This window comes from Cherax quadricarinatus, chromosome 59 (genome assembly GCF_038502225.1).
Source record: "Cherax quadricarinatus isolate ZL_2023a chromosome 59, ASM3850222v1, whole genome shotgun sequence".
Lineage (NCBI taxonomy): Eukaryota > Metazoa > Arthropoda > Malacostraca > Decapoda > Parastacidae > Cherax > Cherax quadricarinatus.
In genome coordinates, this window is record NC_091350.1 from 11,348,762 (window position 1) to 11,375,769 (window position 27,008).

The 27,008-nt window shown below is 38.3% G+C and overlaps 1 protein-coding gene across 5 annotated transcripts in view; it reads right to left on the reverse strand.

The window, feature by feature from the left end:
• LOC128698717 (uncharacterized) overlaps positions 1-27,008 on the reverse strand; it is a 300,712-nt gene that overhangs the window by 77,479 nt on the left and 196,225 nt on the right. For all 5 annotated transcript variants that reach the window (XM_070097720.1, XM_070097721.1, XM_070097719.1 and 2 more), the window contains exon 16: positions 19,365-19,538. In XM_070097720.1, the coding sequence (XP_069953821.1) occupies positions 19,365-19,538 (174 nt within the window). The remainder of the gene's footprint in view (positions 1-19,364; positions 19,539-27,008) is intronic.

The following is a 27,008-nucleotide window of genomic DNA, read 5'->3' on the forward strand; positions in this document are numbered from 1 at the left end:
TCTCTTGTACAATACTGGTGGGACATGAGACAGATTCCCTGAGTGAATTGTGTTTTGATCTTTTAATTACTATATCTTGTATCTGCCAAACAATCACGACACCCAGTAAGCATACCAGTGTTGCTGAAAGTGACAAGAAAAGGTGTAAGCATTTAAGTCTTAGAATTAACAAAGAAAACAAAGATATTAGACAAGTGATAACCTGTGGCATAATGAAGTGTTACTCTGTACACATAAAAAGAGGTAAACATAAGTTTGTGTGACTGACTTACTGAATGACTGACTTACTGACTTGAATGAATACCTTACTGACTTGAATGAATAATTTACTTGGCCTACTGACTTGACTGACTTACTGAATGACTCATCTGACTTAGTGAACGACTTGACTGACTGAATGACTTGACTGACTGAATGACTTACTGACTGAATGACTTGACTGACTGAATGACTTGACTGACTGAATGACTTACTGACTTGACTGACTGAATGACTTACTGACTTGACTGACTGACGGAATGACTTAAAGTTAGACACTCCGGTACAACCATCAACTTCAGTATCAGAACCTCTACCATCCACCTCAACCCAGTAGGGCCACAGCATAACTCTCCACTCTTTTCACAATCATCCACAAACACCAGCACCCACAATTTAAGGTAAGAATACTATTATCTCTGTTACATTTGTAGTCTTAACCCTATCAGGGTCCGTGCAGTAGATCTACGGCTTTACGTTCAGGGTCCAAACCTTAGATCTATGCCAAAATTCTAGCGGTGCCAAATTTAGCGCGAAAAGGCTGGTAGGCCTACATGTGAGAGAACGGGTCTGCGTGGTGTGTGTGCACCGTAAACAAAAATTCTAGGCACCCGCATAGCATTGTGGGAGCGCCGACTCAGTTACCTTTGTTCACCATGCCTCGTCGCAAGGCAGCTCTCCCTCCAAAGAAAATTGGGACTCTCCTGTTCCTATCTGATAGTTCTGACTCTGATGGAAGTGGAAATGAAGACGAATTCTTTGGCTTTGATCAGTTAGTGACCAAAAGGAATGACCAGGATATCGATAATAGTGCAGAAAACCCTGACGGTCCTCAACCTTCTACCTCTGGTGTGGGCACGCCTCAGTTACGTTCAGTTGTACCTCATCGCAAGAGAAAACTATTATTTTTGCGTGGCCAGGCCTCTGACTTCAGTAATGATGATGATAGTGACATGGATTGTGATTTTATTGCTCTTGACGATCATTCGAGTAGTGATAGTGAGGAAACATATTCACCAGTGAAGTGTTGGTATATACGCCGCCACATGCACTCGGGTAGTGTTCCCTATGCAGTGCCCAGGGGACGGAGTACATCCCATGGCCCCACACCAGGAATAGACAGTGATAGTGAGGATGATGTGGCTACACTTGGCATGGATAGACCACAGGCATCAGTAGATGGTGGTAGTGGTGATGGTAGTGCCACGGCCATGCGTGACTCACCAGCCCAGGCTGGGACCCATGCTGCTGACTCCTCAGTTCAAGGACAAAGCAGAGCATCAGCCACCAGCCCACCACAACCACAACTACCAGCACAACCAGCTTATGATGTCCAGTATCCACCAGCAAACCGTATCTTGGATTGGCAGCAAAATCCCAATTTTGTTCCCAAGCTCCACCACTTTGATGACTCTCAAAGTGGAATTCTACCAACTTGTCCCCTTGGAAACACTGCAAATGAACTGGAATTCTTTGAATTATTCTTTGACCAGCCATTGATGGAAACTATTGTCAGGGAAAGTAACAAGTATTTTGAGTACACCATGGCAAATACGATCATATCACCACAGTCAAGACTACACCGGTGGAAAGAGACAACTGTTGCAGAAATGTACTTGCCTTTTGCAACAATAATGCTTATGCCTCATGTCTATAAGCATAATATAAAATCATACTGGTCCACAGATCGGCTAATTTCTACCCCGGTCTTCAGTGAAATCATCCCAGTGAACAGGTTTATCTTACTTACGTATGTTGCACTTCTCTGACAAAACCAGACCTGACAGAAGTGAGAGGTTATACAAGATTAGAAATGTTTTTATGTATCTGAAACAAAAGTTCAACATGTGCTTTTATCCATTCAAGAATCTTGTACTTGACGAGTCTTTGATTTTGTTCAAAGGTAGACTGTCGTTCAAACAGTATATACCGAGCAAGAGGAAATGCTTTGGTATAAAACTGTTTGTACTCTGTGACTGTGACAGTGGCCTGGTATTGGATATTGTTGTATACACGGGAAGTAAAACATTGAAAGATACCAGAATGTTATTGGGTATCTCAGGTTACGTAGTGAGAAGCATGATGGCACCTTATCTTGGTAAGGGGCATACATTATATACCGATAACTGGTACACAAGCCCATTACTCAGTGATTTCTTGAGAGTGAATATGACAGATGTGTGTGGAACAGTACGTTCTAATCGTAAACATATGCTCAGGTTCAACGCAGGCACTTGTGGTGATGACGTGCAGGTGTTTACTGCCAATGACATCATGGCATTACGGTGGCATGACAAATGAGATGTAACATTGTTGACAACCATTCACCGTAACGAAATGCAAGACAGTGGCAAAGTTGATAGAGTGACTAATGAACATATTTGAAACCAGTAACAGTGATTGATTATACACAAAACATGCGCTTGGTTGACAAATGTGACATGCAGATTGGCTTTGTTGATTGTGTTTTTAAGAGTTACAAGTGGTACATGAAACTTTTCTTCCATCTCATGGACATTTCAAAGGTCAATGCATATAATATGTACCAAGTGAACTGGCAACAGACCACTGTATGGTGAATTTTGTTTGTCTGTTGTCAGACAACTCACAAAGAAATACCAAGTAACAACACCTGCTATACAAAACTGTCCTCGAACTCCTCAGGATATACCCAAGCATTAGAGGAGGGAAGGTGATCACTTCATAATACAGCTTCCTGCAACTAAGAAGAAATTTGCTCAGAAGAGATGTCTTGTCTGTGCACAAACAAAACGACGGCAACAAAGACGCAAAGACACTCGGTTTATGTGCGAGGAATGTAAGTTACCTCTGTGCATGGTGGCCTTGCTTCAAGAAGTTCCACAAGCTGCAGCAGTTCTAAAAACATGTCCAGTGGTAAACAATATTATAATAATAACTTTAGTGTGGTTATTGTGTTCAATACAATGAGCTTATATATATACATTATACAGAGTATTGGTCTCACAGGCCACAAATGTTACTAGGCAAAGAAAAAAATTAGAAAAATGAAGAAAGTATAAAAAAGTAAAATAAAGTAATGCGAGTTTGCGGAAATCTCCGATGTTTCCGCCACCCGGTCATTTTGGGTCAACTTCTTGCCTCTGTATCTCGGTAAGTACTGATCAGAATTTTTTTTTTGTTTTGTTTTATTACCTTCACAAAAATATACTCTTTAATTCTGTAAAATAATTTTTTTTTTTTTTAAATTTCTTGGACACTGGGGCACCCCTTCCGATTTTGGCCTTGGACCCTGAAAGGGTTAAGCAGTAAAAACAACATAATATATCACAACAATGAACTACGATTACATATTCACTTATGTTTTTGTAAGAGGTGGAGGCCTAAAAATACAGTTGTTTGGCTTTTTTGGGGCTCTCAGGAATGTAACCCTATTTTTCCCATAAGTTTTTCAGTTCATCTAACATGGTTTCTTTACCTAGCACGGCGTTTTCAGGAATGTAACTACCGTGTTAAATGACAGTCCACTGTACTAAATTCTTTCGGGTCAAGAAGAAAATAAGAAGGAAAAAAAGAAAAAAGAAGAAAAGATGATGATAATGATGCATACAGGCCAAGATGAAACCAATGACATACTACTATATAGAAAGCCCCTTGTTATGCAGAGCATTTCAGGAAAATTAGGTCAGTTTTGTCCCCTGGATGTGATCCACACCAGTCAGCTAACACCCAGGTATCTATACACTGCCATGTAAACATGGACAGCAGGTGTCTTAAGGAAACAAGTCCTAATATCTTTACCCATACCAGGGAACGAACCACAGACCTCAATGTGAGCTAGTAATCGAGCAACTGATATAAAAAAACGGAAGGTAATTACGATTCCTTGCATTAAGAGATGTTCACCAGTACCAAGGAACTGCTGGTTGAATGGAGATATATAACAGAAGTACAGCTGAACTCCAGAATATGCATGGGTTTGGGTCTTGGATGTAGCATGAATCCTGAAACCTTGGATAATAGGAATCATCACATGTTCCAATTAAATTTATTGCAAAATAACAAAAAAGGCACAATACCATGACTGGAACAATACACAAATAACCTGCACATAGGAGAGAGGAGCTTATGACGACATTTCAGTCTGACTTGGACCATTACTGCAATGTATATTATAATAATGGTAATACAGTGGACCCCCGTTTAACGATATTTTTTCATTCCAGAAGTATGTTCAGGTGCCAGTACTGACCAAATTTGTTCCCATAAGGAATATTGTGAAGTAGATTAGTCCATTTCAGACCCCCAAACATACACGTACAAACGCACTTACATAAATACACTTACATAATTGGTCGCATTGGGAGGTGATCGTTAAGCGGGGGTCCACTGTATTGCAATGTATAATTACATTATACATTAGGTAGCAAAATTTCAGAAATCTGAAGTTTTTGCTATGTCTCATTAAATATTGCTTTAATCTGCTTAATATTGCCATTCATAAGAATGAGCACATTTTTAGTGAAAACCTATGGACAGTTTTCAATTTAGGGGCATTATGTTAGGAAAAAAGAAAATGGGCACAAACAAAATATATACGTAAACTGAATTTAGGGGCATTATGTTATGAAAAAAGAAAATGGGCACAAAGAAAATATATACATAAACTGAAGACATCTGCAAAGTGGACATCACTAAAGAAAGTAAAATCACATCACACAGATTACAAAGCACACAAATTCTGGGGTTTGAATGTACTGTACACTATGTATGAGTGCCCTTAACACTACAATGTGGCTGGTAATTCCTTTAAATATGGTGCTTCTAATTCTTATCCTGTTGGTGCCACAAAGTTAATTTCTTGAAGTACATTATTAAGAATCTATTTACCAACTGTACAAGTTTATGACTTCTACAAGAAAAACTGAGAAAGTATAATTTTTTTTTTTTTAAACATCGGCCATCTTCCACCAAGGCAGGGTAACACAAAAAAGAAACACCATCATCATCATTCAACACTTTCATTTTCATAGTATAAGTAGGTTGGTAGACAGCAACCACCCAGGCAAGTACTACTGTCCTGCCAAATGAATAAGAAACCTGTACAGTAGGGCCCCGCTTTACAGCGTTTCGCTAATACGGTCACTTCAAATTATGACCAAAACTCTCTATACGGCTCCCCCACCTAACTTTCTAATACGGTCACTATGCCCCACCCGGCTTGTTTACATTCTCTGTGAGATCCATAAGCACCACGTCCCTCCATTGTGTCTGGAAACTCCAAAATTTCAAATGTTTTTAAAAGTTATTTCATATTTTATATATACTCTGATAATTATACAGTAGGGCCCCACTCTACAGCGTTTCGCTTCATGGCATTCCGCTAATACGGTAATTTCAAATTATAACCTAAACTCTCTATACGGCTTCCCCACCTGACTTTCTAATACAGTCACCGCACCCCACGCTATTTGTTTACATTCTCCATGAGCTCCGTAAGCACCACGTCTCTCCACTTTGTCTAGAAACTCCAAAATTTCAAGTGTTTTTAAAAGTTATTTCATATTTTATATATACATGTACAGTACTCTGATAATTAGTATACTTATGTATACCTGTACCTAAATAAACTTACACACTGTGCTGGCATGCAGGTACACATTAAAATCAGTAAGAGTATCTTATGTCTCGAGATGCCATATTAGTAATGATAATACAGTGGAACCTCAAATATTGAACTTTCTTCAGTCCAGAAGGCTCTTCGAGTGCCTTTACCGAATGAATTTATTCCCATCAGGAATAATGTAAATTAGATTAGTCTATTTCAGACCCTCAAAAATACACTTATAAAAGCACTTACAAAAATACACTTACATAATTGGTTGTGTTGGGAGCAGTTCGATTTTTGAGGTTCCACTGTAATACTCAATAATAATCATTTAGTCTCATTAAATGTCGTATATTACGTTAATATACGTATTTTTCATTAATCCATGTATATTTTTTTCAAAATTATATAATAAACATTATACATAACATATAAAGATGATAAATACACCCCATAGTTGAATAAATAAACATAAATATGAGATGTGGGAACAAGATGACTTATACAAGTGATGCCATATTAGTAATAATAATAATAATAATAATAATCATCATCACAGGGTCTTATTAAATGTCGTATATTACGTTAATATACACATTTTTATTAAACCAGCTATGATATTTTTTTCAAAATTGTATAATAAACACAATACATAATAGTATATAAAGATGATAAATACACCCCACAGTAGAATAAATAAACAAATATGAGATGTGGGAGCCAGACAACTTGTACCAGTGACGGCAAGAATAACGTTTTCTGTAGCCCAACACACGAGAAAATACGTTACTGGGGGTAACTGTAGAAAATTATTCCTTTCGTATGCCTTCACTCAAAGCGTCATTTCTTCTAAAAAATGGTGTTACATGAGAATGGGAGTGTTCCTCTTTATTTATTCTATCGATCAACATAGAGACAACTTGTACACAATGTAACTTGTACACAAACCAGACATGTACACTTTGCTTGTTTACATAACTCACGTTCTGTTTACATAACTCACGGCTTTACGTTCAGGGTCCAAACCGTAGAACTACGCCATGAGCTCAGCTCACTCTGATAAGCTGAGTGGTAAATTTGGGCCTAGATATGAGAGAATACATCTATGTGGTATGTGTGCACCACATAAAACAAATCCTGCAGCACACAGTGTATAATGAGAGAAAAAAAACTGAGACCGTGATTTTCGAATAAAACAGCGACTTTTCAGTGTTTTTTGTGTTTTTTATAGTTGTATTTGCAATTTCTTGGTCTCATTTGATAGAATGGAAGACATATTACAGAAATAGAGATGATTTTGATTGGTTTTAGCGCTGGAAATGGCTTGAAACTGAGCTCAAATTAGCAGAAATGTTAAATTTTTGCCGAATTTCAAGAGTAAACAAACCTCACACGTCTAATACAAGCCAGCTGGTGGGTCTAATATACATTCACAAATGTGGTGATGATATTTATACAATTACAGTGGACCCCCGGTATTCGATGGCATTGGTATACGTTAAATTCAGTATTCAATACATTTTAACGCCAAAATTTTGCCTCGCCACTTGTTAAAAAACCCGCCACACGCGATTCGTCTGGGACACGTCCACAGGAGTGCCATTGTTTACAAGCCAGCCAGTGTGCTCGCATCTAAGCATACATTCGGTACATTCCATATTATCACAGTGTTTTTGGTGCTTCTTTCTGCAAAATAAGCCACCATGGGCCCCAAGAAAGCTGCTAATGCCAACCCTGTGGTAAAAAGGGTGAGAATTAGTATGGAAATTAAGAAAGATTTTGAAGGGTTTCGGGCTAACCCTGAGAAGCCTATGCCAGTTGTGGAATCCATTGTGCCTACTTCAAAAATTAAGGAAATGTGTGCAAAGTGGGTTGAACTGCAAACCTTTATGGATGAAAATCACCCTAACACAGCTATTGCAAGCCATGCTGGTGACTATTACAATGACAATGTTGTGGCCCATTTCAGACAAATCATAAAGGAACAGGAGGTACAGAGCTCTATGGACAGATTAGTTGTGCGACAGAGGTCCAGTGACTCTTAACCCTTTCAGGGTCTGTCCCGTAGATCGACGGCTTTACGTTGAGTGTCCAAACCGTAGATCTATGCCAAAATTCTAGCGCCGTCAAATTTAGTGCGAAAATGCTCATAGGCCTACATGTGAGAGAACGGGTCTGCGTGGTGGGTGTGCGCCATAAACAAAAAATCTAGGCGCCCGCATAGCATTGCGGAAACGCCGGCTCAGTTACCCTTGTTCGCCATGCCTCGTCGCAAGTCAGCTCTCACTCCCCGGAAAATTGGGACTCTCCTCTTCCTATCTGATAGTTCTGACACTGATGGAAGTGGAAATGAAGACGAATTCTATGGCTTTGATCAGTTAGTGACCGAAAAGAATGACCAGGATATCGATAATAGTGCAGAAAACCCTGACGATCCTCAACCTTCTACCTCTGGTATGGGCACTCGTGACTCACGGTCGGTTGTTCCTCATCGCAAGAGAAAACTAATATTTTCGCGTGGCCAGGCCTCTGACTTCAGTAATGATGATGATAGTGACGTGGACTGTGATTTTATTGTGCTCGACGATCAATCAAGTAGTGATAGTGAGGAATCATATTCACCAGTGAAGCGTCGGTATGTTCGCTGCCGCATGCGCTCGGGTAGTGTACCCTATGCTGTGCCCAGGGGACGGAGTACATCCCATGGCCCAACACCAGTTTTAGGTAGTGATAGTGAGGATGATGTGGCTACACTTGGCATGGATAGACCACAGGCATCAGTGGATGGTGTTAGTGGTGATGGTAGTGGCACTCACCAGGCCACGCTGGGACCCACGCTGCTGACTCGTCAGTTCAAGGACAAAGCAGAGCACCAGCCACCAGCCCACCACAACCACAACCACCCGCACAACCAGCCTATGATGTCCAGTATCCACCAGCAAACCGTATGTGGGATTGGCAGCAAAATCCCAATTTTGTTCCCAAGCCTCACCACTTTAATGATTCTCAAAGTGGAATTCTACCAACTTGTCCCCTTGGAACCACGGCCAATGAACTGGAATTCTTTGAATTATTCTTTGACCAGCCATTGATGGAAATTATTGTCAGGGAAAGTAATAAGTATTTTGAGTACACCATGGCAAATACGATCTTATCACCACAGTCAAGACTACACAGGTGGAAAGAGATGACTGTTGCAGAAATGTATTTGCTTTTTGCAACAATAATGCTTATGCCTCACGTCTATAAGCATAATATAAAAGCATACTGGTCCACAGATCGGCTAATTTCTACCCCGGTCTTCAGTGAAATCATACCAGTGAATAGGTTTATCTTACTCTTACGTATGTTGCACTTCTCTGACAAAACCAGGCCTGACAGAAGTGACAGGTTATACAAGATTAGAAATGTTTTCATGTATCTCAAACAAAAGTTCAGGATATACTTTTATCCATTCAAGAATCTTGTAATTGACGAGTCTTTGATTTTGTTCAAAGGTAGACTGTCATTCAAGCAGTATATACCGAGCAAGAGGAAACGCTTTGGTATAAAACTGTTTGTACTCTGTGATTGTGACAGTGGCCTGGTGTTGGATATTGTTGTATACACGGGTAGTAAAACATTGAAAGATACCAAGATGTTATTGGGTATCTCAGGTGATGTAGTGAGAAACATGATGGCACCTTATCTTGGTAAGGGGCATACATTATATACCGATAACTGGTACACAAGCCCATTACTCAGTGATTTCATGCGAGTGAACAAGACAGATGTGTGTGGCACAGTGCGTTCTAATCGTAAACATATGCCCAGGCTCAACGCAGGTGCTCGTGGTGATGACGTGCAGGTGTTTACTGCCAATGACATCATGGCATTACGGTGGCATGACAAACGAGATGTCACAATGTTGACAACCATTCACCGTAATGAAATGCAAGACAGTGGCAAAGTTGATCGAGTGACTAATGAACGTATTCGAAAACCAGTGTCAGTGATTGATTATACACAAAACATGCGCTTGGTTGACAAATGTGACGTGCAGATTGGTTTTGTTGACTGTGTTCGTAAGAGTTACAAGTGGTACATGAAACTTTTCTTCCATCTCATGGACATTTCAATGCTCAATGCATATAATATGTACCAAATAAAGACTGGCAACAGACCACCGTATGGTGAATTTTGTTTGTCTATTGTCAGACAACTCATAATGAAGTACCAGGTAACAACACCTGCTATACAACATGGTCCTCGAATTCCTCAGGATATACCCAAGCGTTTGAGGAGAGAAGGTGATCATTTCATAATACAGCTTCCTTCAACTCAGAAGAAATTTGCTCGGAAGAGATGCATTGTCTGTGCACAAACAAAACGACGGCAACAAAGACGCAAAGACACTCGGTTTATGTGTGAGGAATGTAAGGTGCCTCTGTGCATGGTGCCTTGTTTCAAGGAGTTCCACAAGCTCCAGCAGTTTTAAAACCATGTCCAGTGATGTAAATATATGATAGAACATTAGTATTATACAATATTTGTGCATGTTTATTGTAATAAACAACAGTGGTAAACAATAATATGATAATAACTTTAGTGCGGTTATTGTGTTCAATACAGTGAGTTTATATATATACATTATATACAGTAAAATGAAAGGGGGTAAAGCAGCTGGAACTGATGGGATCATGACAGAAATGTTAAAAGCAGGGGGGGATATAGTGTTGGAGTGGTTGGTACTTTTGTTTAATAAATGTATGAAAGAGGGGAAGGTACCTAGGGATTGGCAGAGAGCATGTATAGTCCCTTTATATAAAGGGAAAGGGGACAAAAGAGACTGTAAAAATTATAGAGGAATAAGCTTACTGAGTATACCAGGAAAAGTGTACGGTAGGGTTATAATTGAAAGAATTAGAGGTAAGACAGAATGTAGGATTGCGGATGAGCAAGGAGGTTTTAGAGTGGGTAGGGGATGTGTAGATCAGGTGTTTACATTGAAGCATATATGTGAACAGTATTTAGATAAAGATAGGGAAGTTTTTATTGCATTTATGGATTTAGAAAAGGCATATGATAGAGTGGATAGAGGAGCAATGTGGCAGATGTTGCAAGTATATGGAATAGGTGGTAAGTTATTAAATGCTGTAAAGAGTTTTTATGAGGATAGTGAGGCTCAGGTTAGGGTGTGTAGAAGAGAGGGAGACTACTTCCCGGTAAAAGTAGGTCTTAGACAGGGATGTGTAATGTCACCATGGTTGTTTAATATATTTATAGATGGGGTTGTAAAGGAAGTAAATGCTAGGGTGTTTGGGAGAGGGGTGGGATTAAATTATGGGGAATCAAATTCAAAATGGGAATTGACACAGTTACTTTTTGCTGATGATACTGTGCTTATGGGAGATTCTAAAGAAAAATTGCAAAGGTTAGTGGATGAGTTTGGGAATGTGTGTAAAGGTAGAAAGTTGAAAGTGAACATAGAAAAGAGTAAGGTGATGAGGGTGTCAAATGATTTAGATAAAGAAAAATTGGATATCAAATTGGGGAGGAGGAGTATGGAAGAAGTGAATGTTTTCAGATACTTGGGAGTTGACGTGTCGGCGGATGGATTTATGAAGGATGAGGTTAATCATAGAATTGATGAGGGAAAAAAGGTGAGTGGTGCGTTGAGGTATATGTGGAGTCAAAAAACGTTATCTATGGAGGCAAAGAAGGGAATGTATGAAAGTATAGTAGTACCAACACTCTTATATGGGTGTGAAGCTTGGGTGGTAAATGCAGCAGCGAGGAGACGGTTGGAGGCAGCGGAGATGTCCTGTTTAAGGGCAATGTGTGGTGTAAATATTATGCAGAAAATTCGGAGTGTGGAAATTAGGAGAAGGTGTGGAGTTAATAAAAGTATTAGTCAGAGGGCAGAAGAGGGGTTGTTGAGGTGGTTTGGTCATTTAGAGAGAATGGATCACAGTAGAATGACATGGAAAGCATATAAATCTATAGGGGAAGGAAGGCGGGGTAGGGGTCGTCCTCGAAAGGGTTGGAGAGAGGGGGTAAAGGAGGTTTTGTGGGTAAGGGGCTTGGACTTCCAGCAAGCGTGCGTGAGCGTGTTAGATAGGAGTGAATGGAGACGAATGGTACTTGGGACCTGACGATCTGTTGGAGTGTGAGCAGGGTAATATTTAGTGAAGGGATTCAGGGAAACCGGTTATTTTCATATAGTCGGACTTGAGTCCTGGAAATGGGAAGTACAATGCCTGCACTTTAAAGGAGGGGTTTGGGATATTGGCAGTTTGGAGGGATATGTTGTGTATCTTTATATGTTTATGCTTCTAGACTGTTGTATTCTGAGCACCTCTGCAAAAACAGTGATAATGTGCGAGTGTGGTGAAAGTGTTGAATGATGATGAAAGTATTTTCTTTTTGGGGATTTTCTTTCTTTTTTGGGTCACCCTGCCTCGGTGGGAGACGGCCGACTTGTTGAAAAAAAAAAAAAAAAAAAAAAAAAAATACAGTATTGGTCTCTCAGGCCCCAAATGTTAGTAGGAATAGAAAAAATTGGAAAAGAAAAGAAAAAACAACTAAAACCACAAAATAATGTAATGCGCGTATGTGGAATTCGTCGATGTTGCCGCCACCACATCATTTTTGACAAACTTCTTGGCACTGTATCTCGGTAAGTACTGATCAGATTTTTCTTTTTTTTGTCTTATTACCTTCACAAAAGTATGCTCTTTAATTCTTTAAGAAAAAATAATTTTTTTTTTTTCAAAATTTCTTGGACACTGGAGCACCACTTCAGATTTTGGCCTTGGACCCTGAAAGGGTTAAGCTGGTCCTAGTGGCATTAAAAGAAGAAGGGAAGTAACCCCGGAAAAGAACTTGCTACCTCAAGTCCTAATGGAAGGGGATTCCCCTTCTAAACAATAAGTTCGACACTCTCTCCTCCTCCCATCCCATCAATCATCACCAGATCTTCATTAACCCTTTCAGGGTCCGTCCCGTAGATCTACGGCTTTACGGTGAGTGTCCAAACCGTAGATCTATGCCATGAGCTCAGCTCACTCTGATAAACTGTGAGTGGTACATTTGGGCCTAGATATGAGAGAATACATCTATGTGGTATGTGTGCACCACATAAAACAGATCCTGCAGCACACTGTGTATAATGAGAGAAAAAAACTGAAATCATGATTTTTCGATTAAAACAGCAACTTTGCAGTGTTTTTTCGTATGTTTTTTATAGTTGTATTTGCGATTTCTTGGTCTCATTTGATAGAATGGAAGACATATTACAGAAATAGAGATGATTTTCATTGGTTTTAGCACTGGAAATGGCTTGAAACTGAGCTCAAAGTAGCGGAAATGTTAAATTTTTGCCGATATTCAAAAGTAAACAAACGACCTCACACGTCTAATACACGTCAGCTGGTGGGTCTAATATACATTCACAAATATGGTGATGATATTTATACAATTATTACAGTATTGCATAACAGTAAATCTTCTATTTTTTGGTGTGAATAAAAACTCATTATGTGAATAAAAAATCAAAATGGAATTTATTTGTAAAGCCTCAAAACATAACTAATGAACAGAGGAAATGTTAGTTTAGTGCCAGGAATGCCTACATTGTTTATTCTGGATCCTATTTTGAAATTGGAATATTTTGAACTTTGTGTTAAATTGGCCAAATTAACAATTTCCGATCACTTTATTTTGTAGTTGAAACAGTTGACTTGGCGATTTCTTGTGCTCAATCGATAGAATAGAAGTAATACTAGTGAAATAGCTAAGAATTTGGTTGATTGGAATAATGTAATTGGCGTAAAATGGGAGTCAAAGTCGGCAAAATCGCCGATTCGTAAATATCGCTGACACATCAAAATTCGCGAGAGCATAATTTCGTCAATTTTCCACCAAATTTCGTACTTTTTGTTTTATTACCTTCACAAAAAGATTCTCTACGATTTCATAAGAAAAAATAACAAATTTTATTTTTGAAAATTCTTGGACACTGGTGCGTGACTCCAGATTTGGGCCTTGGACCCTGAAAGGGTTAAAGGTAAGTGTCATGTATTCTATTCTTAGTAGAGTACTACTAATTGTGCATGTCTTCTTCAGTTTGTGTGCATTAAACTTAATATTTCATGTGGTAAAACTTTTTTTTCCATAGTGCTTTTGGGTGTCTTGCACGGATTAATTTGATTTCCATTATTTCTTATGGGGAAAATTAATTCGCCTTCCGATAATTTTAGCATACGATGAGCTCTCAGGAAAGGATTAACCCTTTGACTGTTTTCGACGTATAAATACGTCTTACGAGCCAATGTTTCTGACGTATATATACTCAATAATTCTAGCGGCTTCAAATCAAGCGGGAGAAAGCTGGTAGGCCCACATGTGAGAGAATGGGTCTGTGTGGTCAGTGTGCACCACATAAAAAAAATCCTGCACCACACATTGCATAATGAGAAAAAAAAAACTGATCGCTTTTTTGGAATAAAACGCCGACTTTGAGGTGTATTTTCATATAGTATTTATCGTTGTATTCACGTTTTCATGGTCTTAGGTGATAAAATGGAAAACATATTACAGAAATAGAGATGATTTTCATTACTATGACGATGAAAACGACCTTGAAACTGAGCTCAAAGTAGTGGAAATGTTCGATTTTTACCAATGTTCAGGAGTAAATAAATCACACCACACGTCCAATACACGTCAACTGGGGAGTCTAATATTCTTTCACTAGTGCACTGATATTATTTATACCATTTTTGCAATAATGCAGTAGTCTGCATAACAGTAAATTTTGTATTTTTTTGTATGAATAAAAAATCAAAATAGAAAGCAATAATAATATAAGAGGGGCCTAGAGATGTGACTAATGAACAGAGCATATGTTATTTTAGTGCCTAAATAACATATTTTGAAATTGGCATCTTTTTTAGTTTGCGTGAAATTGGCCAAATTGCCAATTTCTGACCACCATATTGGGTAGTCCAAATTAGTAAATGGGAGGTTTCTTGTACTCAGCTGATAGATAAAATGGAGTTCTAAAGAAATAGCTATGAGTTTGGTCAACTGGAACAATGGAATTGGCTGAAAATAGGGCTCAAAGTCGGCGAAATCGCCGATACGCATATGTCGCCGAGACCGCTAACTTCGCGGGAGCATAATTCCATGAGTTTTCGACCAAATTTCGAACTTTTGGTGGCATTACCATCGGGAAAAGATTCTCTATCATTTCATAATAAAAAATAATTTTTTTTTTCAAAAATTGAGCGACATAGAATGACAGTTTCAGAAAGGGGCCTGAAACAGTCAAAGGGTTAATATCGTATACTGGGGTCCACTGTATTACAATATTGCATAGCAGTAAATCTTCTATTTTTTCGTTTGAATAAAAATTCATTATGTGAATAAAAAATAAAAATGGAATTCATTTGTAAAGCCTCAAAACATAACTAATGAACAGAGGAAATGTTAGTTTAGTGCCAGGAATACCTACATTGTTTATTCTGGACCCTATTTTGAAATTGGAATATTTTGAACTTTGTGTTAAACTGGCCAAATTACCAATTTCCAATCACTTTATTTTGTAGTTGAAACAGTTGACTTGGCAATTTCTTGCGCTCAGTCAATAGAATAGAAGTAATACTAGTGAAATAGCTAAGAATTTGGTTGATTGGAATAATGTAATTGGCCTAAAATGGGAGTCAAAATCGGCAAAATCGCTGATTCGTAAATTTGTAATTTCATACTTTTTGTTTTATTACCTTCAGAAAAAGATTCTCTACCATTTCATAAGAAAAAATAACAAAATTTTTTTTTTTAAATTCCTGGACCCTGGTGCGCACTTTGAAATTTAGCCTTTGGACCCTGAAAGGGTTAAGAGGAAAGTGATGTTAACCCCAAGTTTAGGATCTCTCGATCTCTGTCTGTCTATCTGTCTGTCTCTGCCTTTGTCTATCTGTCTCTGCCTTTGTCTATCTGTCTCTGCCTTTGTCTATCTGTCTCTGCCTTTGTCTATCTGTCTTCATCTATCTCTGTCTCACAGGTACACATAAATACAAGTATACATAGTATATATTACCTAGGATAACCCAAAAAATCCAGACAAAGTGCTATACTCTGCTTGAAGATGCAAGTAAAACGTGATGAAGACGCAGTCTTGTGGCTCTCTCTGAGACAGAGAGCTAGACGGATAGACAGATAGACAGGGAGCTTGACAGACAGACAAATAGACAGAAATGTTTGTGTACCAACGAAAACAAAGGGAGGGCGATGCTCATCAAATGTCACCTCTTATCTTTTCTTATCAGCTGCACCCTCCCCCACCATCGTGTATGCTCATCAAACATCAGCGTTTATCAGTTATCTCAACTTATCATGTCACTGTCAGGGGTGGACTTTGTTTTTCATGCTTCAAGGGAACTTATTATTACATATTACTATTATTACGTATTATTCTTCCCCTCCTCCTACCTTCTCCTTCTCCTCCTCCTCCTCATTATTATTATATACTTCCACATATCTAAAACATTGCTGGGACCAATAAATACAGTGGACCCCCGACTTACAATCAGCTCCCAACTCGAACAATTATGTAAGTGTATTTTTGTAAGTGCTTTTGTAAGTGCATTTTTGGGAGTCTGAAATGGACAAATCTAATTTACAATATTTCTTATGGGAGCAAATTCGTTCGGTAACGGCTCCCGAACAGCCTTCTGGAACGAATTGATATCGTAAGTCGGGGGTCCACTGTACTCTGTATATATTCCAAGACAATAGTAAGGGCTAAGGTAGGTGTAAATGTCCACCTGTCAGTGTGTTTGTGACAATTTAAGTACAATTTCAGTATCTAATACTAGTGTGGGAACAAACATTGGTTATGAAATGACAAGAACTACTATAAATTGTAATTAACAAAACATAAAAATTATATAAAATTATATGAAAAATAGAAAAAAAGGTACATTGGCAACACTTCTGCAAGTGGCAAGACTCCATGTTGCCGTCACATGAGCATCCAGTGCCAACTTCTCTGCCTCATATCTCTGTAAATACTGATCCTAATTTTTTTTTATTAGGAAGCACTTAAAAATGTGCTCTTTTTTTCTATATTTTTTTTTTTTCAAAATATTCGGGGAGCTGCGCAAGTGAACGTATATATACGTTTGGACCATTTAAGGATTAATCATAGAATTGATGAGAGAAAAAAGGCGAGTGGTGCGTTGAGGTATATGTGGAGACAAAAAACGTTATCTATGGAGGCAAAGAAAGGAATGTATGAAGGTATAGTAGTACCAACACTCTTACATGGGTGTGAAGCTTGGGTAGTAAATGCTGCAGCGAGGAGGTGGCTGGAGGCAGTGAAGATGTCCTGTCTAAGGGCAATGTGTGGTGTAAATATTATGTAGAAAATTCAGTGTGTGGAAATTAGGAGAAGGTGTGGAGTTAATAAAAGTATTAGTCAGAGGGCTGAAGAGGGGTTGAGGTGGTTTGGTCATTTAGAGAGAATGAATCAAAGTAGAATAACACGGAGAGTGTATAAATCTGTAGGGGGAGGAAGGTGGGGTAGGGGTCGTCCTCGAAAAGGATGGAAGGAAGGGGTAAAGGAGGTTTTGAGGGTGAGGGGCTTGGACTTCTAGCAAGCGTGTGTAAGCGTGTTCGATAGGAGTGAATGGAAACGAATGGTATTTGGGACCTGACGATCTGTTGGAGTGTGAGCAGGGTAATATTTAGTGAAGGGATTCGGGGAAACCGGTTAGTTTTATATAGCTGGACTTGAGTCCTGGAAACGGGAAGTACAATGCCTGCACAATAAAGGAGGGGTTTGGGATATTGGCAGTTTGGAGGGATATGTTGTGTATCTTTATATGTATATGCTTCTAAACTGTTGTATTCTGGGCACCTCTGCAAAAACAGTGATTATGTGCGAGTGAGGTGAAAGTGTTGAATGATGATGAAAGTATTTTCTTTTTGGGGATTTTCTTTCTTTTTGGGTCACCCTGCCTTGGTGGGAGACGGCCGACTTGTTAAAAAAAAAAAAAAAAAAAAAAAAAAAAATAATCACTGAGTCTCATTAAATGTCGTATATTACATTAATATACATATTTTCATTACTCCATCTATGGTATTTTTTCAAAATTATATAATAAACATGATACATAACATATAAAGATGATAAATACACTCTACACTAGAATAAATAAACATAAATATGAGATGTGGTAGCTAGACTTCTATGAGTGAAAGCAAGAATAACATTTTCTCTAGTCCAACATCAGAGAAAATGTGTTACTGGGGGCAACTGTAGAAAATTATTCCTTTCGTATGTAAGTTTATTCAGGTATACACAAATACAGTTGCACAGATTATCATACATAACAGCATATGTGTAAAGTCCCTACATAACCCAAAAAATGTCGGTGACTTATTTCCATTGCCTTCACTCAGAGCGTCATTTCTTCTAAAAATGGTGTTACACGAGAATGGGAGTGTTCTTATTTATTCTACCGTATCAATGTAGAGACAACTTGTACACAATGTAACTTGTATTCAAACCAGATGTGTACACCTGGTTTGTTTACACAACTTGCATTCGCCTGGTTTGTTTACATAACTCTGTGCCTGTCCTCTCTCATGTACTCATTCTCATTCTCTCTCTCCCTTTCTCTCTCTCTCATTTATTCATTGTATTTTGTTTACTCACATCTGACCTTACATTAAGACTACAAATATTTTAAGGTAAGTAATGAGTGAACTGTGTGTGTATTTTATCACTCTGGGATGCTTAAATGTTATAGAATATTATGTGTGGATGAGTAGGCCTGGTATGGTAGCCCAGCTGACTACCATACATACCACACTTGATTTCTTACAATAAATACTACTTGTCTCACCAAAGATTAAGACTACAAATATTTTAAGGTAAGTAATGAGTGTACTCTATGTGTATTTTACTTTTTTATTGTTTTTTAATGCCTAGTTCTATCGCTAACTTAATACGTATATGTTAGTGTAAATTTGTTATCTAGTATTTATATGCATTTATAAGCGGAAAAAAAGGGGTGTTCCACTTTATGGCGATTTCAGCTTTACGGCGGTAGCCTTGAACCTAACCTGCCGTATAAGTGGGGGCCCTACTGTATTTGTTTTACATGATGGTAGGAGTGCTGATGCCTTTTTTTACCTGTCTCATAAACACAGAAGATAACAGGTATATCTTGCCACTATTTACAGTTAGGTCACACTATACATGCATGTATACATTTATGTATACACACTCATCTGAGTTTTCATTGTTTTTTTTCTTAATAGTTCTAGGTCTTATTATTTTCCTTTCATATCCATGAGGAAGTGAAATAAGAATTTTTCCTCTGTATGCCATGCATGTTGTAAAAATCAACTAAAATGGGCTAGTAACCTCTTTTCTCATACAGCCTGCTAAAAATAAAAAGAAGAAATATGTTACACACAAAATGCCTCATTTGGAATAAAAACAAAAAGTTATACACATAGAACATACGAGACGCCTCATTCGAGTGGGTGTGTTTTACAACAAGTTCTCGGACAACCTCCAGGTCAGATTCATCGAGTTTCAAGGCCCACATTGCTGCCTGCTCTGAAGGAGTCACTTCTCTCAGGATTCTCAGCTGGAATTTCTTACTCAGAAGTACGAGGCTTGGCCATAAAGTGCTAGCTGTAAGTACAAGAAAAACATGTTTATTAAAAATAATGAAGTACTGTACAGAACAGTACTTAGTCTTTGCTAATGTAGATTTCAATCTCAAAAGAGCACAATATGCCTTTCAGCAGTTTTGAAGATTATTTTTTATGCCTATAATCTGGCCTGAGGCCAGATTACAGGCATAATCTACATAGAACTTAATATAATTTTTTTTTTTCAACAAGTCAGCCATCTCCCACCGAGGCAGGGTGACCCAAAAAGAAAGAAAATCCCCAAAAGGAAAATACTTTCATCATCATTCAACACTTTCACCTCACTTACACATAATCACTGTTTTTGCAGAGGTGCTCAGAACACAACAGTTTAGAAGCATATACGTATAAAGATACACAACATATCCCTCCAAACTGCTAATATCCCAAACCCCTCCTTTAGAGTGCAGGCATTGTACTTCCCATTTCCAGGACTCAAGTCCGGCTATATAAAAATAACCGGTTTCCCTGAATCTCTTCACTAAAAATTACCCTGCTCACACTCCAACAGATCGTCAGGTCCCAAATACCATTTGTCTCCATTCACTCCTATCAAACACGCTCATGCACGCCTGCTGGAAGTCCAAGCCCCTCGCCCACAAAACCTTCCTTACCCCTTCCTTCCAACCTTTTCAAGGACAACCCATACCCCGCCTTCCTTCTCCTACAGATTTAAATGCTCTCCATGTCATTCTACTTTGATCCGTTCTCTCTAAATGACCAAACCACCTCAACAGCCCCTCTTCAGCCCTCTGACTAATACTTTTATTAACTCAACACCTTCTCCTAATTTCCACACTCCAAATTTTCTGCATAATATTTACACCACACATTGCCCTTAGACAGGATATCTCCACTGCCTCCAACCGCCTCCTCGCTGCTTCATTCACAACCCAAGCTTCACACCCATATAAGAGTGTTGGTACTACTATACTTTCATACATTCCCTTCTTTGCCTCCACAGATAACGTTTTTTGACTCCACATATACCTCAACGCACCACTCACCTTTTTTCCCTCATCAATTCTATGATTAACCTCATCCTTCATAAATCCATCCGCTGACATGTCAACTCCCAAGTATGTAGATGAATGGTTCAGAGAACCAAGTATTTGAAAACATTCACTTCTTCCATACTCCTCCTCCCCAATTTGATATCCAATTTTTCTTTATCTAAATCATTTGATACCCCTCATCACCTTACTCTTTTCTATGTTCACTTTCAACTTTCTACCTTTACACACACTCCCAAACTCATCCACTAACCTTTGCAATTTTTCTTTAGAATCTCCCATAAGCACAGTATCAATTCCCATTTTGTATATGATTCCCCATAATTTAATCCCACCCCTTTCCTGAACACCCTAGCTTTTACTTTTTTTTACAACCCCATCTATAAATATATTAAACAACCATGGTGACATTACACATCCCTGTCTAAGACCTACTTTTATCGGGAAGTAGTCTCCCCCTCTTCTACACACCCTAACCTGAGCCTCACTATCCTCATAAAAACTCTTTACAGCATTTAGTAACTTACCACCTATTCCATATACTTGTAACATCTGCCACATTGCTCCCCTATCCACTCTACCATATACCTTTCCTAAATCCATAAATGCAATAAAAACTTCCCTACCTTTATCTAAATACTGTTCACATATATGCTTCAATGTAAACACTTCATCTACACATCCCCTACCCACTCTGAAACCTCCTTGCTCATCCACAATCCTACATTCTGTCTTACCTCTAATTCTTTCAATAATAACCCTACCATACACTTTTCCTGATATACTCAGTAAACTTATTCCTCTATAATTTTTACAATCTCTTTTGTCCCCCTTCCCTTTATATAAAGGGACTATACATGCTCTCCGCCAATCCCAAGGTACCTTCCTCTCTTTCACCCTAATCTTGCCACCCTCAACACCATTGTTAACGAGGAGCTGATCAAAATATCGACTTGGATGACAGCCAATAAACTTACGCTTAACACTGACAAAACCTACTATATTATGTTTGGTAGTAGAGCAGGAGATGCACAAATTAACATTAAGATCGACAACACTCTAATTACCAGACATAATGAGGGCAAATTCCTAGGCCTATACCTTGACAACAACCTGAATTTCAGCACCCATATCCAACACATAACCAAAAAAGTATCCAAAACGGATGGGATCCTCTCCAAGATACGATACTACGTGCCGCAAACTGCCCTTATCACACTGTACCATTCACTTATATATCCATACCTCATCTATGCTATTTGTGCTTGGGGATCAACTGCAGCAACACACCTAAAGCCAATAATAACCCAACAAAAAGCTGCAGTAAGAATAATCACTAAATCCCATCCCTGGCAACACACCCCCCCACTCTTCATAGATCTAAACTTACTCCCTGTTCAGTACATCCACACTTACTACTGTGCAATCTACATCTACAGGACCTTAAACTCCAATATCAACCTTGACCTAAAACGCTTTCTTGATAGTTGTGACAGAACCCCCAGGCATAACATCAGACACAAACATCTCTACGACATTCCCCGTGTCCGACTAAACCTTTACAAAAATTCAATGTATGTCAAAGGCCCTAAAATCTGGAACACCCTACCTGAGAACTGTAGAACTGCAGACACATTCATCACCTTCAAAACTACCATTAGAAAACATCTTATCTCCCTGATACACCCCATCAACTAACTACACGAATACCACCTGGTGGTTCACACTTACACTCACTCACCCATTTGACCATAAACAGAAATATTAATCTCAATCTTAAAATAATGAATCCCATGATACTCCTATACTGAAACTATGTACTGTGCCAAAACAAAAGCATTCACATTGCTAAACTCACAAACTAGTATTTAGTCACTTAGCCATAATACCAACTTACCTCATAATTTGCAATATTTTAAAATAAAGAATTAAACTAAGTCTGCCCGAAATGCCTAGCCATGCTAGGCGTTCTAGTGGTACACTCTGTGATCATTATTTAACTACATGTAAACCACACAACAACCAAATTCTGTAAATTCAACATTGTAATCTTTATAGAGAATAAACTTTGAATTGAATTGAATACATTTATTAAACAAAAGTACCAACCACTCCAACACTATATCCCCCCTGCTTTTAACATTTCTGTCATGATCCCATCAGTTCCAGCTGCTTTACCTCCTTTCATTCTATGTAATGCCTCACATACCTCCCCCACACTTACATTCTGCTCTTCTTCACTCCTAAAAGATGGTATACCTCCCTGGCCAGTGCATGAAATTACCGCCTCCCTTTCTTCCTCAACATTTAAAAGTTCCTCAAAATATTCTCACCATCTACCTAATACCTCCCTCTCCCCATCTACTAACTCCCCTACTCTGTTTTTGACTGACAAATCCATACGTTCCCTAGGCTTTCTTAACTTGTTTAACTCACTCCAAAAATTTTTCTTATTTTTTCTTATTTTCATTCCCCGTGTTCGACTAAACCTTTACAAAAATTCAATGTATTTCAAAGGGCCTAAAATCTGGAACACCCTACCTGAAAACTCTAGAACTGCAGACACATTCATCATTTTCAAAACTACAGTTAGAAAACATCTTATCTCCCTGATCCACCCCGACAACTAACTACATGATAACCACCTGGTGGTTCACAATTACACTCACTCACCCACTGACTATAAACCCAGAAATACTAATCTTAATCTTAAAATAATAAATCCTAACTAGTCATAAGTTTGCCTATGATACTCCAATATAGACACTTTGTATTGTGCCAAAACGAAAGCATTCACATTGCTAAACTCACAAATTATGATGTAGTCACTTAGCCTTAATACCATAATCTGTAAGGATTTAATGTTAAGAATTAATCTAAGTCTGCTCGAAATGCCTAGCCAGGCTAGGTGCCCTAGTGGCCCCCTCTGTAATTAGTATTTTATAACATGTAAACCACACAATACCCAAAACCTGTAAACCCCCACATTGTAACCCTTACAGAGAATAAACTTGAATTGAATTAAAATTTCTTGACAGTGCCTCTCCCACTCTATCATCTGCTCTCCTTTTGCACTCTCTCACCACTCTCTTCACCTTTCTTTTACTCTCCATATACTCTGCTCTTCTTATAACACTTCTGCTTTGTAAAAACCTCTCGTAAGCTAACTTTTTCTCTTTTATCACACCCTTTACTTCATCATTCCACCAATCACTCCTCTTTTCTCCTGCCCCCACCCTCCTATAACCACAAACTTCTGCCCCACATTCTAATACTGCATTTTTAACCCTTTCAGGGTCCAAGGCCCAAATCTGGAGTCACGCACCAGTGTCCAAGAATTTAAAAAAAAAAAAAAATTTATTTTTTCTTATGAAATCGTAGAGAATCTTTTTGTGAAGGTAATAAAACAAAAAGTACGAAATTTGGTGGAAAATTGACGAAATTATGCTCTCGCGAATTTTGATGTGTCAGCGATATTTACGAATCGGCGATTTTGCCGACTTTGACTCCCATTTTAGGCCAATTACATTATTCCAATCAACCAAATTCTTAGCTATTTCACTAGTATTACTTCTATTCTATCGATTGAGCACAAGAAATCGCCAAGTCAACTGTTTCAACTACAAAATAAAGTGATCGGAAATTGTTAATTTGGCCAATTTAACACAAAGTTCAAAATATTCCAATTTCAAAATAGGGTCCAGAATGAACAATGTAGGCATTCCTGGCACTAAACTAACATTTCCTCTGTTCATTAGTTATGTTTTGAGGCTTTACAAATAAATTCCATTTTGATTTTTTATTCACATAATGAATTTTTATTCACACCAAAAAATAGAAGATTTACTCTTATGCAATACTGTAATAATTGTATAAATATCATCACCATATTTGTGAATGTATATTAGACCCACCAGCTGACGTGTATTAGATGTGTGAGGTTGTTTGTTTACTCTTGAATATCGGCAAAAATTTAACATTTCCGCTACTTTGAGCTCAGTTTCAAGCCATTTCCAATGCTAAAACCAATCAAAATCATCTCTATTTCTGTAATATGTCTTCCATTCTATCAAATGAGACCAAGAAATCGCAAATACAACTATAAAAAACATACGAAAAAACACTGCAAAGTTGCTGTTTTAATCGAAAAATCATGATTTCATTTTTTTTCTCTCATTATACACAGTGTGCTGCAGGATCTGTTTTATGTGGTGCACACATACCACATAGATGTATTCTCTCATATCTAGGCCCAAATGTACCACTCACAGTTTATCAGAGTGAGCTGAGCTCATGGCGTAGATCTACGGTTTGGACCCTGAACGTAAAGCCGTAGATCTATGGGACGGACCCTGAAAGGGTTAAAACTCATCCAACCCTCTTCAACCCCCCCACTACTCATCTTTGCACTAGCCCACCTTTCTGCCAATATAATTATACGTCACTTATTTATTAGTGTAAGGCCTGTGAAACTGTTAACCAAAACTGTTTCTTTTGAAAAAACTATGATGTGTCACTGAAATAACTGGACAGGAAAACAAATAAATCGTCAACTCACAAACAGATTATACTCAAAAAGTAATAATTAGGAAAGTGAAGTCTGAAGCCACTACTGATAAAAACAATGTTCCTCTAGGAACATTATTCTACTCAAGTTTCTATCATTTGACATGCATGGGCATCACTAGGAGGAAATGGTAAGGATGGAGGGCATATGCCCAACCCCATGGTTCTTGCCTGCCCTTTTTGGCCCTTCACCTGGAAACTCTTGCCCCTTCACCTGAAAACTCTTGCCCCTTCACCTGAAAACTCTTGCCCCTTCACCTGAAAACTCTTGCCCCTTCACCTGGAAACTCTTGCCCCCTTCACCTGGAAACTCTTGCTCCTTTCCCTGGGAATCTTAAAGCAGATGCTCATGAAGATATGCAAGAAGTTACAACTAATAGCAGAGCAATATCCTTGGCAGGAGATAATAAATAGAAAAAAAATAAAAAAATAAAAATTGGAACAGAATATAAAATGTAATCAAACTAAATGGCAAAAAAAGGGGAAATTAGAGACCTAAGAGCATCCATGTTGGAAAGATTTGCATTCAAAAAATGCAATATACAGTGGTATTAAAATAACTACAGGGAAGTATGGCAGGCTGAATAAGAAGAGCCTTTAACCCTTTCAGGGTCCGTCCCATAGATCTACGGCTTTGAAGCCAGGGTTGAAACCGTAGATCTACGCCATGAGCTCAGCTCACTCAGATAACCTGTGAGCAGTAAATTTGGGCCTAGATATGAGAGAGCACATCTATGTGGTAAGTGTGAACCACATTAAACAAATCCTGTAGCACGCAGTGCATAATGAGAGAAAAAAACTGCAACCATAATTTTGGATTAACCCTTTGGGGGTTGACAGGTCCTCTCAGAGACTTATTCTCAGGGTCGGCCAAATTTAAAAAAAAAAAAAAAAAAAAAAAGAGAAAAAAAAAAATTCTTACGAAAAGATAGAGAATCTTTTCCCGATCATAATGACACCAAAAGTATGAAATTTGATGGAAAACTTACGGAATTACGCTCTCGTGAAGTTAGCGGTCTCGACGATGTTTACGCATCGGCGATTTTGCCCACTTTGAGCCCTATTTTCGGCCAATTCCAGTATACTAGTCGACAAAAATCATAACTATTTCGCTAGAACTCCATTTTTTCTATTGAATGAGTACAAGAAACCACCCATTTACCAATTTCAACTATCCAATAAAGTGGTCAGAATTTAGCAATTTTGCCAATTTCACACAAATTTCAAAAGATGCCAATTTCCGAATAGGGTCCAGAATAAACACGAGACATTCCTGGCACTAAAATAACTAGTTCTCTGTTCGTTAGTCACATCCCCAGGCCCCTCTTATATTTCTTTGGCTTTCCACTTTGAATTTTTATTCTTACAAAAAAAAAATAAGATTTACTGTTATGCAGACTACTGCATTAGTGTAGAAATGGTATAAATAATATCAACGCACTTGTGAAAGAATATTGGACTCACCAGTTGATGTGTATTGGACGCTTGGCATGATTTGTTTACTTTTGAACTTTGGTAAAAATCGAGCATTTCTGCTACTTTGAGCTCAATTTCAAGGTACTTTTCATTGTAAAACCAGTCAAAAATCATCTCAATTTCTGTTATAAGTCTTCCATTCTATAAAATGAGACCAGGAAAACTAGAATGCAACAATAAATACCATACGAAAATACAGTGCAAAGTCGCTGTTTTAATCCAAAAACACGGTCAAAGTTTTTTTTTTTCTCATTACACACTGTGCTGCAGGATTTTTTTTTATACTGCGCACACTGACCACACAGACCCATTCTTTCATATGTAGGCCTACCAGCTTTCTCTCACTAGATCTGAGGGCGCTAGAATTTAGGCGTACTAGTACGTCAAAAACCCTG